This window comes from Osmerus mordax, chromosome 13 (genome assembly GCF_038355195.1).
Source record: "Osmerus mordax isolate fOsmMor3 chromosome 13, fOsmMor3.pri, whole genome shotgun sequence".
NCBI lineage: Eukaryota > Metazoa > Chordata > Actinopteri > Osmeriformes > Osmeridae > Osmerus > Osmerus mordax.
This window is the reverse complement of record NC_090062.1, coordinates 9,726,868-9,742,734: the sequence shown is the minus strand read 5'-3', so window position 1 is coordinate 9,742,734 and position 15,867 is coordinate 9,726,868. Positions and strand designations below refer to the sequence as shown.

Here is a 15,867-nt window from a genome sequence, read left to right as displayed (position 1 = left end):
AAAATAACTGTCATATTAAAACTTTAATGTGCATAAACTGCTTTTTTCATAGAAACAAAAGGTTGAGTAAACACAACATAGAATGTAGCAGCCTGAGAGTAGGAGAACTGTAACTAGCTGATGAAGGCTCAGTTCACTGCTGTGTAGCCTTGGCAACGTCTGTCTGCTTGGCAGGAAGAAGGTACTTGACCGCCCAGTCTAACAAGCTGTCTGGAACTCTAGAAAACAAACCAACACACATACAGATCTTAGCAACAATTATATACATATTCACTCTTTTTCTTTAGCAAGCACACAGATACTCACAAAAATGTTCCCACTTACTTAAGTTGGTAGAGATCCTGGCGGAGCTTATCTGATGGCTGGTAGGAGTACAAGAACAAAGTGCCATCACTGTGAACCTGAGATGGGATAAAGGGATATTATTTTGGTCATTCCATCAACTGGACTATGAATGTACATTCCTGCCGCCCATCAGCCTTACGTTAGTGTGTCTATCCTCTGGTCCTGCTGATGGCTTACAGCCAGGCCCCTCCCCCCTGCTTCTGGGAACCAATAGAGACTCAAACAGCCAGGAGGGTGGGCTGAGGACCTGCTGCTCCGCCTCTTCCTCCAGAAGAGCAGCTGAGAGGAGCTCATTCGTGTTCTTCCTGTGCCTCCTTTTTACCCACCCCACTCCTTCCTGCTCAAATGGATGGGGCTGGAGTGGAGGGTCGGGGGCTTGGATGCAGGGAGAGTGGCAAGAGGGGGCTAGGTTGTATGAGGGGCAAGGTCTCTGGTATGGAGGAAGTGAACGATCCTCTGATTTCTGGCTGACCCCTGACTTCTGGGAGGGCACCTGGGTGCTGGTTGCCATGGGGACGGGTGCTGGCGGGGCCAAAGGGGGTTCAAGCAGAGACAGACTCTCCTCTAGGGGCTCTGAGGTCATAGATACTGAGAAAGAACCAATGAGAGTTAGGTTACATATCAAGCTTTCTGCATCACAACTACATTTTTCTATTCTACTTTGGTTGTGTGTGTGTGTTTTGAAGAGGTTTAGGAACATACAATCAGATGAGGAGGAGGTTCTGAGCATCTCTTCAGCAGGAGCAAACATGTCCCACGGGTTGTCCCTGATGTCTTTCCGTACGGCTTGAGCCCCCTCCCCTCCAAGACACTCACTAGAATGAGTGGTCCCATGGACAGGAAGTGTAATCTCAGGACCAGGAAGTATGATCTCATAACCTGGAAGTGTGACCTCATGGCCAGAGTCTATTCTCTCAAGAAGGGCTGGCATGTCTGCCAGCCTGTTACACTGATTTGTGATTGGTTGAACAGTCTCTCCATGCCGGGAAGCATTCAAGTCAACGTCTTCAGAAGGCGGGACTAGTCCACTCTGGGTACAACTGCCGTCATCTGAGAACAACACACATAGGCACAAAAAACAAGCAGGTGCAGGTGTGAGTGTGTATAGTGTACATTTGTTCTAGTGTGTGTTCTAAATTGGGAGTGAGCAGGTGTTACCTGAGTGATGCAGCTCCTGTGGGATGAGAAGATGTGAAACTGGGACACAGAACACTTCTTCCCCCTGCAACACACACTTGCTCAGCACACACATATATACATGCAAATATATAATATATGCAAACATACGTTTTTTTATAGTTTAGTAACAACCACAAAGGTATGGGCATACAAGGTACCACCTAAGTAAGGGCAGTAATACAGAAATATGTCAATATGTCCCCTGAGTCCTCTACTCCTGTTTGGTCAGCTCAGGTGTATTTTATAATAGCTCCCCCAGCCACGTGAATGAGCTAAGAGAGTAATCCCAGGCTGTTACTCTAGCACACTAGTGGTGTAGCTCCAGACCCACCTGGTATGTCAGCCTGTCTGCAGCCCAGCCAGAGGGGCTGGACCGCGCCTTCAGCAGCTGCCCCACCTCCTGTAGGAGCTGCTCCCTACGCTCGTCCTTCCACTCCCCCAGCAGCTCCGACAGGCTGAACACTGGACACATGACAGACATGTTACTGGACACGGGACAGACATGTTACTGGACATGGGACAGACATGGTACTGGACACGGGACAGACATGTTACTGGACACGGGACAGACATGTTATTGGACATGGGACAGACATGTTACTGGACATGGGACAGACATGGTACTGGACATGGGACAGACATGTTACTAGACACGGGACAGACATGTTACTGGACACGGGACAGACATGTTACTGGACACGGGACAGACATGTTACTGGACACGGGACAGACATGTTACTGGACACGGGACAGACATGTTACTGGACATGGGACAGACATGTTACTGGACACGGGACAGACATGTTACTGGACATGGGACAGACATGGTACTGGACACGGGACAGACATGTTACTGGACATGGGACAGACATGTTACTGGACACGGGACAGACATCAACACATATATATTGAATCTCTGAAGAGTCTTGTACCATTCTGGGTGTGGACAGAATCCTGGTTAGAGAGGGACCTAAGGAGGAAGGAAATACAGCATCATTACAATCTATCAATGCTCTGACACATCAGCAAGCGTAGCGAGAAAGCCCCAGACACCCCCGTCATAGCAGGGGAGGGGGGCACTTACCTCCAGGTGTCATAAATCTGCTGTTGGACCGAGGGGAGTGTTGTGCTGAAACCAGAGTCAAGAGAGCTTCTGTGTTAGCTGGGTATAAATAATGCATCAGTGTGGTGTGTTTGTGTCCAACATTCCCTCACCAACAGGGGGGACTGTCTTTAGGAGCTCCATACGCTGTAGTGATCAGTTCATCAATCCACAGGAAGAATCTGCACTTTGTCTGAGTTAAGGAAACATAACAATAACATGTTATTATTGACTCCTATTTTACAATTCTTTCTCTATACGTTAAAATATTAGCATACCTTTACATGGGCCATATGGAACTGCAGACTGTATGACACTACACAAACCGTGCAGTTAGAGAGACTGGATAAACACTCCCTCTCCTCCTGCCTGCCAAGGAACATGGAGAGAAACTCACTGCACACATAATGTCACACTGTATTGATGGCAGTACTGTCTCAAATCTGGATGGGAACGGTTAAAGAAAGCTGATGCACTCAGGAAGGCTGTGTCCACATTTCACTCATGCTCCTCCATGTTGCCCTCTGCAGGGGGACTCACTCCTGCAGCGTGTCCCATGCCTGCTGCCTGAGCAGGGCAGGAATCTGCACAACGCCATCAGAGAGGAACAGCACCATGGTCGGCCCGGCAACATCCTGGGCCTGGGACTCGGTCATCTGGCCCACCTTCCCACAGGATTAGACATGAGGCTCTTCTTATTAGACTGTATAACAACAGCACAGGCAACCAATATGAGTAAATATTTGTTGATGATTGTCGATTGTTAACATTACCCCAACAACATGTGCCCACAGTCGTCCATTCTCCTTGGTGCCATAGTTTAGGATGGTCTGCTCTATCCAGGGTGCAAGCTGCGCTCTCCTGCCACGCGACATGGCCACACCTCTGCACCTGCAAAAACAGTGGGTAAATGTATTCAGTTAATCTCTAGATTACACAAGATCAGGGACATTGGTTTGTTTTCATATGTGGGTGGGACAGATTTTTTGGGAGAGGATGCGTCCGTTAAATATCTGTGTTTGTATGTGTGTCTGGGGGATTTTATGGGGACTGATTTGCCGTTTTCAAAAAGTGTGTGAGACTTGATCAGATTAACAAAACATTACAGGTATTTTCATCGGATTGCTTTGAAAGCAGAATAACCCCAGAGAGCAATATAATACACAGAGTCGCTACAACTCTATATTTGGACAGGACAGCAATTGTTGTATGTAATCATAGTATATTATCAAATGACTCAAAGTATCTGTTTCGAAAATTGCCGTTTAGTAAGATAGCTAGTAAAACAGCTAGTAAGACAGGAGACCGCTAGCTAGATCTCTAATCAAAATATGAGACTGACTGATACTTTAAAAACTTACCACCTGTAGATAATTATTATAATGTGTAGAAACGGTGAGATAGTAGCCTATGTGGGGTTTGGAGAACTGTACAAACACACAGTATTTAAGGAATAGTAAAGACAGCGTAATGTTTGGTTTATACTTCCGCGGGTTTATCGGGGAGGTGTTCCTTTGTTTTCATTCCGTTGGGCAACCCTTATATATATGGTTCCCACTGCAGTCACATTGCAGAGATAATACATATCGTCACTAGACTGTTATTGTGTTATTTTCAGTGAAGTCTAGACTTCAATAGATCGGCATACATATATTCAAAATTAGCAAAATCAGCAAGTATGCTGAGACCATGTTCTACATCGTTTTTTGACATCGATACAAGTACACTCACAGTCCGCTTGAACAGACTGACAATAGACAGCCGCCAGAGGTCGTCTTTTCATTTGAGTGAAACGCAAAGGTAGGATGATATTGAGAACTCAATCTCCTGTGCAATGTTACTGTCTTCCCTAATTAACTTTGGCTTAGGTCCTTCCCCAGACATTAGGCGCAGCAGAGACAGGAAGCAGACAACAAATGACAGATTCAGTATTCCATTTAATAATCATAAGTAAACTTGTATATGTCTCATAACCATCTATTGTAAACATATTTCACCACAGTAGTTGTCTTACATAATCATACGTGCAATGCAAAGATAGAACATACGTACAAAAAAGACACTGTGCTGGGTCAGTCCATTAATGTTACTTAGAGGGGGTCTCAGTTCTTTGGTCCGCTGATCCACCCTCTGATGTGCTGCTGTGATGTGGTCCCTGTACTCAATTCCATAGACTCCCCCTCCCTCCTTGTACTGTGGTATCTCCTGCCCCTGTCACAGTAGTTGGTCCCATCATTTTCTGCTGCTCATTGAATTCGGTTACCTCTAAAGTCTTTCCTACCTGTTTATCTCTATTCTCCTCCTGGGTTTTTACTCCCACTTTTAGCTGGTTCTCTTCTATTTCCTGCCCCTGCCTAATGGTACCATCTACTCTTTTCAGGTCCTCCTCTTTCCTTACTTCTATCCTTCCAATGCTGTCATCCACTGACTTATTCACTTTTACTTTCTCTGTGTCCTTCTTGTCATCTTCATCCATCTGGCTTCCATCGCTTCGGTTCTTTTCAGGCTTCTCTTCTGTTGGAGAGGAGTGGAAAGATGTATTCCATGTCCTTGTTGTCACACACACACACACACACACACCAAGAAGATTTTTGTTGGTGTTATCGCATGGACTCGCCTAAGCCCTCACTCATGGATATCTTCATGGCAGGCTGTGAACCTGGTTCCTCCTCACATAGAGGGCTGGCTGAGGAGAGGCTGGTTGGGGAGGGGTCGGCTGGGGAGGGGTCGGCTGCCACAAGAGGGTCTGGGCTGCTGGAGACACTGGTAGGAGTGGGCGGAGGGGTTGTTGAGACAGGCAAAGTGGCGGTAGTGATAACAGCAGAGTTGGTGGTGGTTTTGAAGGAGTTAGTAGTGTGAATAGCATCAGAGAGGGTTGGAGTAGTCAGATTAGTTAGGGTGGAAGTAGAAAGATGACTTGAGAAGTTGCTAGAAGCTGAGATGAAGGAGTTTAGGACATTAGTGGCAGAATCAGAAACAACAGCTGATTGTGTAGAGGTGGAGGGGAGTATTATGTTGGGGGTGTTGGAGGGGAGAGGGACAACAGAGCCAGGGAGACTGGGTGTGGGGCTGGAAGCACCATCAGTGTTAATGGTAGGGCTGGTAGTGTTGGTTATTGATGTGTCAGGAACAGGGTCAGGTTTAGTGGGTACAGGAACTGCATTAGTAGAGGAGAGTTTAGGGGAGGAGTTTGTGGGGTCTGAAGTTGTTTCGGTGAGAGAGGCACTGATACTGCCAGTAGGAGCAATATCAGTAAGGTCAGGGGAGTAGGAGAGACATGTTACTGCAAAAGAAAAAGTGGATCTGCTTGTGTCAGGGAAAGAGTGGGCAGTGGGGGTCATGGATGTGGACCCACGTGTGGTGGTGGGGCCCGGATTAGGTAGGTCAGGGGTGGGGGTGACAGAGTCAGTCTGGTCTGGGGAGGAGTAATAAATCTGATCTGGGGTGGAGGAGTTTGGCTGGTCGGGGGTGAAGGTGATAGAGTTAGTCTTGTCTGAGGAGGAGCAGTTAGTCTGGTTGGGAGTGGGGGTGGTGGAGTTAGTCTCATCAGGGGTGGGGGTGATGGTGTTAGTTTCATCTGGGGAGGAAGAGTTAGGCTGGTCGGGGGTGGGGGTGATGGAGTTAGTCTGGTCAGGGGAGGAGGAGTTAGTCTGGTTGGGGGTGGGGGTGATGGAGTTAGTCTGGTCAGGGCTTGGGGTGATGGAGTTAGTCTGGTCTGGGGAGGAGGAGTTAGTTTGGTTGGGGGTGGGGGTGATGGAGTTAGTCTGGTCAGGGCTTGGGGTGATGGAGTTAGTCTGGTCTGGGGAGGAGGAGTTAGTCTGGTTGGGGGTGGGGGGGATGGAGTTAGTCTGGTCTGGGGAGGAGGAGTTAGTCTGGTTGGGGGTGGGGGTGATAGAGGTAGTCTGGTCAGGGGTGGGGGTGATGGAGTTAGTCTCATCAGGGGTGGGGGAGATGGTGTTAGTTTCATCTGGGGAAGAAGAATTAGGCTGGTCAAGGGTGGGGGTGACGGAGTTAGTCTGGTCGAGAATGGGGGTGAAAGAGTTAGTCTGGTCAGAGGTCGGGCAGGGGGTGGGAGATCCAGTAGTGATGGGAGCAGCAGTGCTGTTAGAGATGGAAGGGTCACATGACGATGTGGGAGAGATGGTTTCAAAGTGGGTGGCAGTAGCTGCGTGGGGGCTGGGTGCAGGGGGAGACGTCTCTCCCTCCTGTATCTGAGTCAGCTCATTCTCAGGGGTGTTGCGCCCGCTGGTGTGGGCAGGGCCTGAGCCAGACTTAATGAGGGGCTTTGGAGGCAGAGCTGGTTTTCCTGCAGCCTCGTGGGCTGATGCACTGAGTCTGATCGGCCGTCTTGTGTCTGGAAAGAGAGTGAGAAAGTTCAAGTAACTAACATGAAAAGATGTGTGTGTGCGTGTTTATGCACGCACGTATGTGTGTGTGGCCTTGTTACCTGAGGAGGTGGACATGGTCCGAGGTTTCATGAAAGCTGATGTTGGATCAGGTTTGTTGTCGATGATGGTGCCCTCAGATTCTGCCTTCTTCATCTCCCCCTCCTGACTCTGTTTAACCATCCCATAGATTTAGTCCTCTTCTCCTCCCCCACAAGCATGTCAATTCACCAGCACTCATACATGTGTACACGCCCACAACCACATACCTGCGTCTCTTCTGGTGGGCCTTTGGACACACCAATGCGTTGCAGCATGAGATGCAGCTTCTGTTCAAAGCTGTGCTGGCCCTCGCTGGAGTGTTTCTGAAACAGACAATGAGAAACAGTCCCGGTGGTCAGAGGTAAAAGGTGAACAGACAGCAGGGGTCACCCTCACCTTCCCATGTGTGGTGTTCTTGGCTCCCCCAGCACTGGTTGCTGTGGAGCCGGACAGCAGAATGAGAGACTGGGTCTTCCCCTCCCTCATCACCCGGCGGGGTTGAGCCTCCCCCCGCAGAGGGGTGGGGCCAGAGGACTCCGTCGCCACGGCAACTGTTTCTCCAATGACAGCGACATCACTTTCCTTCTCTTTCTCCCGCTCCTTGTCTTTGTCGTGTTCCTTCAGTTTGTCCTTCTCAGCCCTTGCAGCATCCCTGAGGGGCCGAATAAGATCTGCGATGGATGTTTTTTTTGTCCGCCCCTCATGACTCGTTTCTGACTTTAAGCCGCGCCTTTTTCTCAGGGTAAAGAACTCGCCCAGCTTCTTCCTGAGGGTCCTGGAGGGGGCGGGGCAGGGGGCAGCACTGGCTGGAGCCACCTCTGGCTCAACCACTTCTTCATCCTGCTGTTTTCTGAGGAGCAGAGCAGCACACAGGTGGCGTCTGGTTAAACAGACAAAGCCCTGAGCTACGTACTCATTAGCAGTCAGCATCTATACCAAGCTTTATCGCGAGGACGTTAGTGAGGTGCATTGAGTGTCAACATGTCTATGTTGTGATTAGATACTCACAGGGTGTCGGCAGGGAGGAGTCTCTTTGTGAAAAACTCCTCAACTCCCTCGTCCACCCTACCATTCAGCTCTGGAGCCTCATTCTCACTGTCTACAACTGGGTCCTGTAAACACACGCGCACACACACACACATTGGATGTTTGTTAACAGGTGCTACTGCTCCAGTGGAAAGCTGATTGGTCATGATGTGTGGCTGATAGGAGCTGCTAGTACTAGCAGCTTCCTCCTCAGCACCAGCCTCTATTACATCATGTTCTCACCTCACCGAGGCAAACGCCCCTCACACCACTCTCTTGTATTTACTCCCACATGAGAAATGTTCAGGTTATTTGATCCTTGTATTTAAATCAACAGTGTGTTTCAAACAGTCATATCCAAGAGCAATTGATTGACTCAGAACATCATTATGGTGTGATGATGTCATGTGCTGTCGCTGGGCGGGATAGAGGAGAGCAGATGGAGTTTCAGTCTCCACCTGAGACAGCCGCTTGGTCCAGCTCAGCGGAGCTCACAATGGATATGCTCAGGGCTGATACAATAGCTGTGTTCACACACACACACACACACACACACACACACACACACACACACACACACACACACACACACACACACACACACAGGCACTCTCAGTCACGCACACACACACCCCCGATGGAGAAAAAGCCACCAGCACGTTTGAGCAACATAAAGCACTGGCACACACACACACACTCAATCCACCTACACATAAAAAAACATTAATCCAGCCATTTTACACACTAGCAGCTGTTTGCTGTTGTGATAGGATTGGGTTATTCATGCATATCTTCTCCTTCCATCCCTCCCTTCCCCCTGCCTCTCCCCCTCTTTCATAATGCCTCCTCACACACCACCCCCTCTTCTCTCCCCCTCCCCCCATACCTGTGTCCTGCTGGGCCGGTGGTGCTGGTTCTGTCGGTGTGGTCGTGGTCGACTGCGGGTGTAATGCCTCAGCACCGGCCCGCCCAATGGCAGCTCCATAAGGGGAGACACGGCACTCCGTTGCCGTGGCTCTGTTGCCGAGGCACCGTTGCTAAGAGCACCAGCAGCAGTATCTAATGCCGCTGCTGAGGTGGGCGGGGCCAGGGTGGCTAGACTGACAGATGCAATAGGGGGCCTTGCCCACCCCTCCTCTCTGAGCCAGTGAGAAGGAGACATTGAGTGGAAGGAGAAGGACAGTGAAGCACAGACCTGGAGATGTCCACAGCCATGTCAGATTTGAGGCACTCTAAATTGCACAAAAACCATGCCTGATAAACATAAATAATTAATTTTGTATGCGGATGAGATTTTTTTAAATGCAGACATTTTTCTTCTTTGTCTCCATGTAGGAATGAACCAGGCTAGATTTGGCTTTAACCCCCATTGTTACTGACATTCCCCTCCACTAGTAGGCTCCTCTGTGTTACATGTCTAGATGCATTTCAACATAACAAACCCAAGGTAAAACTCTGGCATGACATTAAAAATCAAGAGAAAAATAGGTTGATCTTTTTATTGGCTGTACAGTCATACATTCTCCTGCCCCTCCCAAAACCCATCAACTCATGACCCCGACCCGACCCCCCCCCCCATATCATGGTATAAAACAATAATAAAAGCATCAACCCAAAAAAAACAAATTAATTCTAAAAGCAATAACAAGAGAAGAATATTTTGTTTCATTTTAAAACAGCATAATATTTTGTAAAAGCAGGATATTCCAGAGTGATCCCACCCACCCCTCTAACATAGCGAGAGCACATGATTACATACTGAGATGGGAGTGGGGGGAGAAGCAGAGAGAAGATAAAACATGTTCAACAGCGGAATGAGCCCTGGTCTTCTATGACATCATCAGTATCTCGGCGGTCCCCACCCCTCAGCGCGCACAAGTTAAGAAACAGACATCTAAAATCTTTAAAAAAATAGAACGGACTGAAAATGTATTTCATTTCCCAGGCATGATCATCAACATCAGGGGGCTTTCAGCTTACAACATGGTTGAGTGTGTGGTGTTGGGTTTCAGGGTGTGTGTGTGTGTGGGGGGGCTGCCTGTCTGTAAGTTCTGAGCATGGTTCTACATGTATGCAAGAAGACAGAAGAGAGAAGTGGTCAGTGTGAGCGCTAGCCTGGACAGGCCTCCTGACCAGCCTGTCCATCACCGGTCCATCATACTCAGGATCATCTCAGGAGTGAGATCCCCGTTGGGCGGAGCATCTGTAACAGACAGCTGGACTTCCTGAGCTGGCTCCTCCCCCTGGACCTCCTCTACCTGGATAGCCACTACCCCTTCAGTAGACTCCGCCTCCTCCGTCCCAGTCTCCTCCTGCAGCTTGTCCGACTGCTCCGCTCCCAGCTCCTTTTTCACTATGATGTCCTCCGCCGGGTCTGCCACGTTCTCCTCCACACAGATGACGGCTGCTGCGAGCCACAAAATGGCACACAGTCTGTGAGCGTGCCAATAGAACACTTCTATGGCCTAACTGACACAAGCCACCCCCCCTCCCCGCTCAAAGTAACATATCTAACCAATTGGTCTACATAAACCAACCATGGCCTCCCCGCACGTGTGAACTTACGTGGGGCAGGTTTGGCTTTGGGAGGGCGTCCCCGTTTCCTCTTGGCTGGGGGCCCCACGGGGGCCGGGACGGGGACCACAGGTGGGGCCTGCTCCACCTCCATCTCAGCCAGAAGCTCCTCCTCATCCATGTCATCCAGCTCAGGCTCTACAGGTTGATGGGATCACAGATCTAAACTCGGAGCACCACTCACAGATGCACGTGTGCCAAGTCATCAGCTGATTGGTTCTCACCAGTGTCGTCATCGTCATCCCTCCTGCTGCGCATCTTCCTCTTCCTCCCCCGCCGGCCCCTCTTGGGAGGAGTCCCGTTCTCGTCAGACACATCCTGGCCATTACAGGTCTCAGCGTGACGCAGCATCGTGTTCTGTGGGGTGGAGCACGGACATCAGAGCACTGAGGCCAGGACTTCGCCCATCTCCACCATGGTCAGGTCAAGTAGAAATACAAGGGAGTCATCCACGTACCCTGCGAGTGAATGTCTTGGCACACTTGCTGCAGACGAAGGCGGTGGGGATGAAGTTGGGGTCGTGGTAGCGTTTGAAGTGCATGTCCAGCAGCTGCTTCTGTCTGAAGGTCTTCTCACACTGGCTGCAGGCGTACGGCTTCTCACCCGTGTGGGTGCGTCTGTGCATGATCATGTGACGCTCCTGCAGGGTCAAACAGATCAAATACTCAGTGAACATGTCCCACAACCAGATGGGCAGCCATGCCCCTCACACCCCCTCCACACACACACACACACACACACCTGTCTGCAGCAGTAGTCACACTGTTCACACTTGAAGCGTTTCTCATTTTTGTGAGACTTCTGGTGCTGGATGAGGGCGTAGCGCTCGTGGAACGTAGCGTCACAGTAGCGACACTTCCTGCCTTGTTCAATGAACGAATGCTGCTTCCTCAGATGCACACCTGCAGCATACACACACAAAACCAAACTGATTAACCGATGCTCACAGACACATTCTTCCCACCGCATCTGGATGGGTGGGGTGGAAAAGCCTGCATGTCTCACCCAGGTCACTCTTGCGGGCGATGACAGTGTCACAGTGTGGGCAGTGAAACTTGGCCACGTTCTCTGTGTGTTTCTGCAGGATGTGCATCTTCATGGTGCCACTCTGGGTGAAGCGGGCATGGCAGATGTAGCACTCATAGGGCTTCTCACCTGGAGGGAGGGGGTTAGTGTGTAAAATAAGAAAATGTCCATCTCTGGGGGGCATTTGTGTGCTCATGCTACTCTGCGTGTGTGTATGTGCGTGTGAGACCAACCCGAGTGTGTCCTCATGTGCCGTTTGAGCTTGTACGTGTCTCTGCTAGCATAGCTGCACAGGCTGCACTGGAAGGGTCTCTCTCCTGTGTGAGAACGGATGTGCCTCTTCAGCTTACTGACCTGGACAACACACACCGTTAGAACTTCCGGCAGGTTCCAGGAACACAAATGGGACAATCTGTCAGGTCTCCTCAGAGACCCAGGTGTGTGTACCCACCTCCACACTGGCGTAGTCACACATGGAGCACTTGAAAGGCTTCTCATGGGTGTGTTTGTAGCGGCGATGACGCACCAGCTCTCCGCTGGTCACAAACGCCATGTCACAGTCTTGGCATTTATGAGGACGGGTGCCTGAGAAGGACAGTTAGTTAGTGCTGAGTTTTCACGTGTCATAGCTTCAATCAGGACCAGCATTGGAAAGAAAGCTCTTCTGCAAGGGGTGACCAGACAAGATGGCTGGCGAGCCACAATCATGGGTGCTTGTGTACCTGTGTGTGTGTTGAGGTGGTTCCTGAGCAGCGTCACTGTCCTGAACGCACGCCCACACAGGTGACACTTGTGTGGCCTCTCGTCCGTGTGGCTCTTCATGTGGCGGTCCAGGTTGGAGCGACGAGGGCAGGTGTAGCTGCACAGCTCGCACTGGAACGTCTTCTTCACCCCTGGAGAAACATGCACCGAGGGGTTAGCACAGCAGCAAGCTTCAACTATCACAGGGCGACTAGGCCAACAGTAGGATGTATCTAAGCACATGTAAACACACCCTTCTTCTTGATCTTGGTGGGTTTGGGGGGCTTCATGTTGCCCACCACCTTCTCAGCATTGACCTCCGACAGCAGGCCCTCCTGCTGCTCCTCTTCAAAGTCGTACACAGATACGTCCATGTCACGTTCACCCTCTCCGTAGCGCAGACGGCTCTTCTTGCCCTTCTTCCCTTTCCGGAGGCCGCCAGTAGGGGGCTGGTAGTCTGGGTCTTTGGCCCAGGCAGAGTCCTCCTGCTGGGGCTCGGCTGGCTCCTCCCCCTCCCCCTCCCCCTGGAGCTCCTCAGCAGCCTGGAGCTCCTCCTGCTCCACTGTCTCCACCTCCCCATTGGCTCCAACCTTCACCACCTAGAACACACGGAGGGTCATGCTTGAGGGGGCTCACATTCACCTAACAGAAACAGAGCTACCCCGTTACTGCGTGATGTACTGCGTGTGGCACAGCATCTCTGACCTGGAAGCCCTCGGGGAGGGGGAGAGTGTGGCAGATCATAGGCTCTGCCTCCTTGCTGCTAGCCTGGGCGTCCACAAAGCTAGCTTGAAGCTCCTCCACGGTTGCCGAGGTGACGGGCACCTGCACCAGCTGCAGCTGTCCGAGGCCCAGCGCCGCACCCGCCTGCTCCTCCATGTTTACCACCTGCAGCCATGGCAATAACATTGTTCAACAGCCCCGTTCAACCCTGCTTAAGCCATGGTTCAGCCCAACCCCTGACCCACACGTGATACTGACCTGTAGTGTGATGATCTGGCCATCCTCACCCCCGGTGACTGTCACCGTACCACCCCCCTCCAGGACCTCTGTCTTCATCTGCAGCAGGGTGGGGTCAAGAGCATCCATCACCATCATCTCCATGTTACCCCCCACCTCCTCCTGGGCAACCCCCTCTATCAGCTCTGCCCCGCCTGCCTCAGAAAGATCCTTATCGGCCTCCCCAAGTAGGGCCTGGGTGGTTTCCATGGAAACAACCTCACCCTCCATGGATGCCACCTGTGAGAAACAGAATAGTTAATCCCCACATCTAGAGGAGGTGTGTAGTTGTAGAGGGATGACCCAGCAGGTCAGCAAAACTCATCCAGCCCCCTACCCACATCATTAGTGTGGAACAGCATCTACTGCCACCCCAACTCTAACCCTGCACGAAACCCAGTTTTGTGTTTGTAACGTTACCTTGTGGTTTATAGAGGGAGCTCTTACCCACAACACAAGTTCTATTATGAGCAGTGTGTGTGTGTGGGCGCTAGGGTGTCAGCAACGAAGCTACGACTTGCATTTGCCACAAGACTCAATATTTTGTGAAAGCTGCGGCTCGGAATGAACTAGCATTTTAACGCAAGATTCGCTGGGGCTCCACTTCAACATGACTCCGAAACCTCCTTCCGTGTTTAGCCTACTCTTGGGAGCCATTGTGAAACGTTAGTTACCAAGCCAACTTAGACACTGAGTAGGTAGAGTTTATTATGTTTTCAGATAATTTTGCCACATTGAATATAGATAGCCTACATGTACGGATTGTTCAAACTGAAAGTACGTCTGTAGAAACTAAATTAGGTAGCATAACAATTTAACACTTAGAAATGCAATTTTAGACGAGGGTTTACATTATTTCTTGTCTTTTCAAATCACGCCTTTTAACATCTGGAAAAGTTATAGTTGCAGTTGATATAATGTATCGAGTGAGATTGTACAATGTATCGAGACTGAACTCGAAATGTTGCGCTTTCTTTCTAGAACCCGGAGACGCGGTTTCTCATCTCAAAAGAGGAAACAAAGGGCACGAGAAGATGGACGCCTGGCCTAAACAATTCCCCGAAACATTCGGCCATTATTATTGCCATCCATAGCGAAATAACTAGTAATATCCGTCCTAAAATACTATAAAATTGTAAATAATCTCCAACTTCTGGGTTATACGTTTTAGTGAATTTTCAATAACGATAGAGGGAGACAAACACCCCCCGCCAGTCGCCTGGACGCGAGCCCCACCGTGACACCTAGAGGCCGACGATAGCTCCTACAAAAATGCCCCCCTTCTCAAGGGAAATTCGTCATTTTACCTGCTTTGCAGTTCTTGTTTTCCCGTTAAATTAGGGGGAGAGCTCGGTGCTTGAATGGTCTTCTTCTGCCGACGGTATGGAAGCGTGCCCTTGCGCAGCGTCGCTAATAATCCTCTCCCGCTTTGGGAGAGTTGGCCTTTCACAAAATGGTGGCCCAGAGTAGACAACCGTGCATGCGCATGCAGGGGCCTGACGGGAGCAGAGGGAGGGGGATCACGGCAGTTGTGAGGTTTGGCTGTCTGCGCGCCACTTTTGAATTTAAGCGCTTGTGGGCGTGGTGTCTCTACTGAACAGCTGTTCTGTAGCCTACGACAAATGTCTTTCTGCACATATCTTGCGTCACCATTTTAAAAATATTAAATACGGGAACATTTTTGTGTATAGAACATATACTATATTCACGATGGTAATATTTCCGATTATAATGATTTAATATTCATTAAACTGGAACCTCCCTTCCCAACTATACGAGCGCACGCACGCACGCACGCACTTCCTGTTGTTCCGTGACAAAAGTTGTCTGCTGTGAGTGCTGTCGGCCATGGTCTCATGTCAGCCTTAAATTGTGTTAATAATGTGCAAGGTGCAATCATGTTATGCTACATATTCCCCACAGATACACATTGCATCTTGTGTGAATTTTTGCAGCAAACGTGTTGTATCGTTTCTATTACTGAATGGTAGACTACGCTACACTTATTCTATCTCTTCGTGTTCGGTTATTTTATCCAGTATGTTCTTGTCTTGTTTTTAATAGAAATGATATACATAACAAGTTAATCAATATGGTTTTATAATCAAAACTGAACATATGAGAACAGGAAGCATGACATAGGCCAACATTTCGTAATATGAAACAGTATATAGCTATTTTATGATTGATAATCTGTTAGTCAATCCGAAAATAAACACTGTATGAAAACTCTTGAGAGCTCACAATTCTCTCTGGTTGTCTTAAAAAGTTCATTTCATTCATGTATTTAATGATATACTGTACAATCTTTCTATATCATCAGTCCAGGCACTTTCTGAAGAGTTTCTGTAGATAGACTTAAGTCTGGTTCCACTGTTGGGTTTGTGTGTAAATGTTTGTGTACATAAATGCATGTGTGTGTGCGCATGTGTATGTTTTAACTTTGGA

General features: G+C 49.5%; 2 protein-coding genes across 2 annotated transcripts; both read right to left on the bottom strand.

The window, feature by feature from the left end:
• Positions 1 to 15: 15 nt before the first annotated feature.
• On the bottom strand, positions 16 to 4,090 carry acd (ACD shelterin complex subunit and telomerase recruitment factor). The gene is made up of 13 exons (XM_067249333.1): positions 3,988 to 4,090; positions 3,400 to 3,517; positions 3,167 to 3,291; positions 2,905 to 2,995; positions 2,740 to 2,819; positions 2,609 to 2,653; positions 2,457 to 2,494; positions 1,856 to 1,986; positions 1,504 to 1,567; positions 1,048 to 1,395; positions 485 to 933; positions 325 to 401; positions 16 to 218 (listed from the first exon to the last, which is right to left on the bottom strand). Exons 2-13 carry the CDS (start codon positions 3,499 to 3,501, stop codon positions 134 to 136), a joined length of 1,635 nt encoding a protein of 544 aa, XP_067105434.1. The 5' UTR covers positions 3,502 to 3,517; positions 3,988 to 4,090; the 3' UTR covers positions 16 to 133.
• A 5,568-nt stretch (positions 4,091 to 9,658) lies between these two features.
• On the bottom strand, positions 9,659 to 14,861 carry LOC136955826 (transcriptional repressor CTCF-like). Its single transcript, XM_067249569.1, has 13 exons — positions 14,727 to 14,861; positions 13,402 to 13,659; positions 13,126 to 13,308; positions 12,674 to 13,019; positions 12,402 to 12,572; positions 12,131 to 12,264; positions 11,913 to 12,033; positions 11,659 to 11,808; positions 11,395 to 11,555; positions 11,111 to 11,293; positions 10,878 to 11,010; positions 10,645 to 10,791; positions 9,659 to 10,486 (listed from the first exon to the last, which is right to left on the bottom strand). The coding sequence occupies exons 2-13, from the start codon at positions 13,648 to 13,650 to the stop codon at positions 10,224 to 10,226; spliced, it is 2,241 nt and encodes a 746-aa protein (XP_067105670.1). The 5' UTR covers positions 13,651 to 13,659; positions 14,727 to 14,861; the 3' UTR covers positions 9,659 to 10,223.
• Positions 14,862 to 15,867: the final 1,006 nt, after the last annotated feature.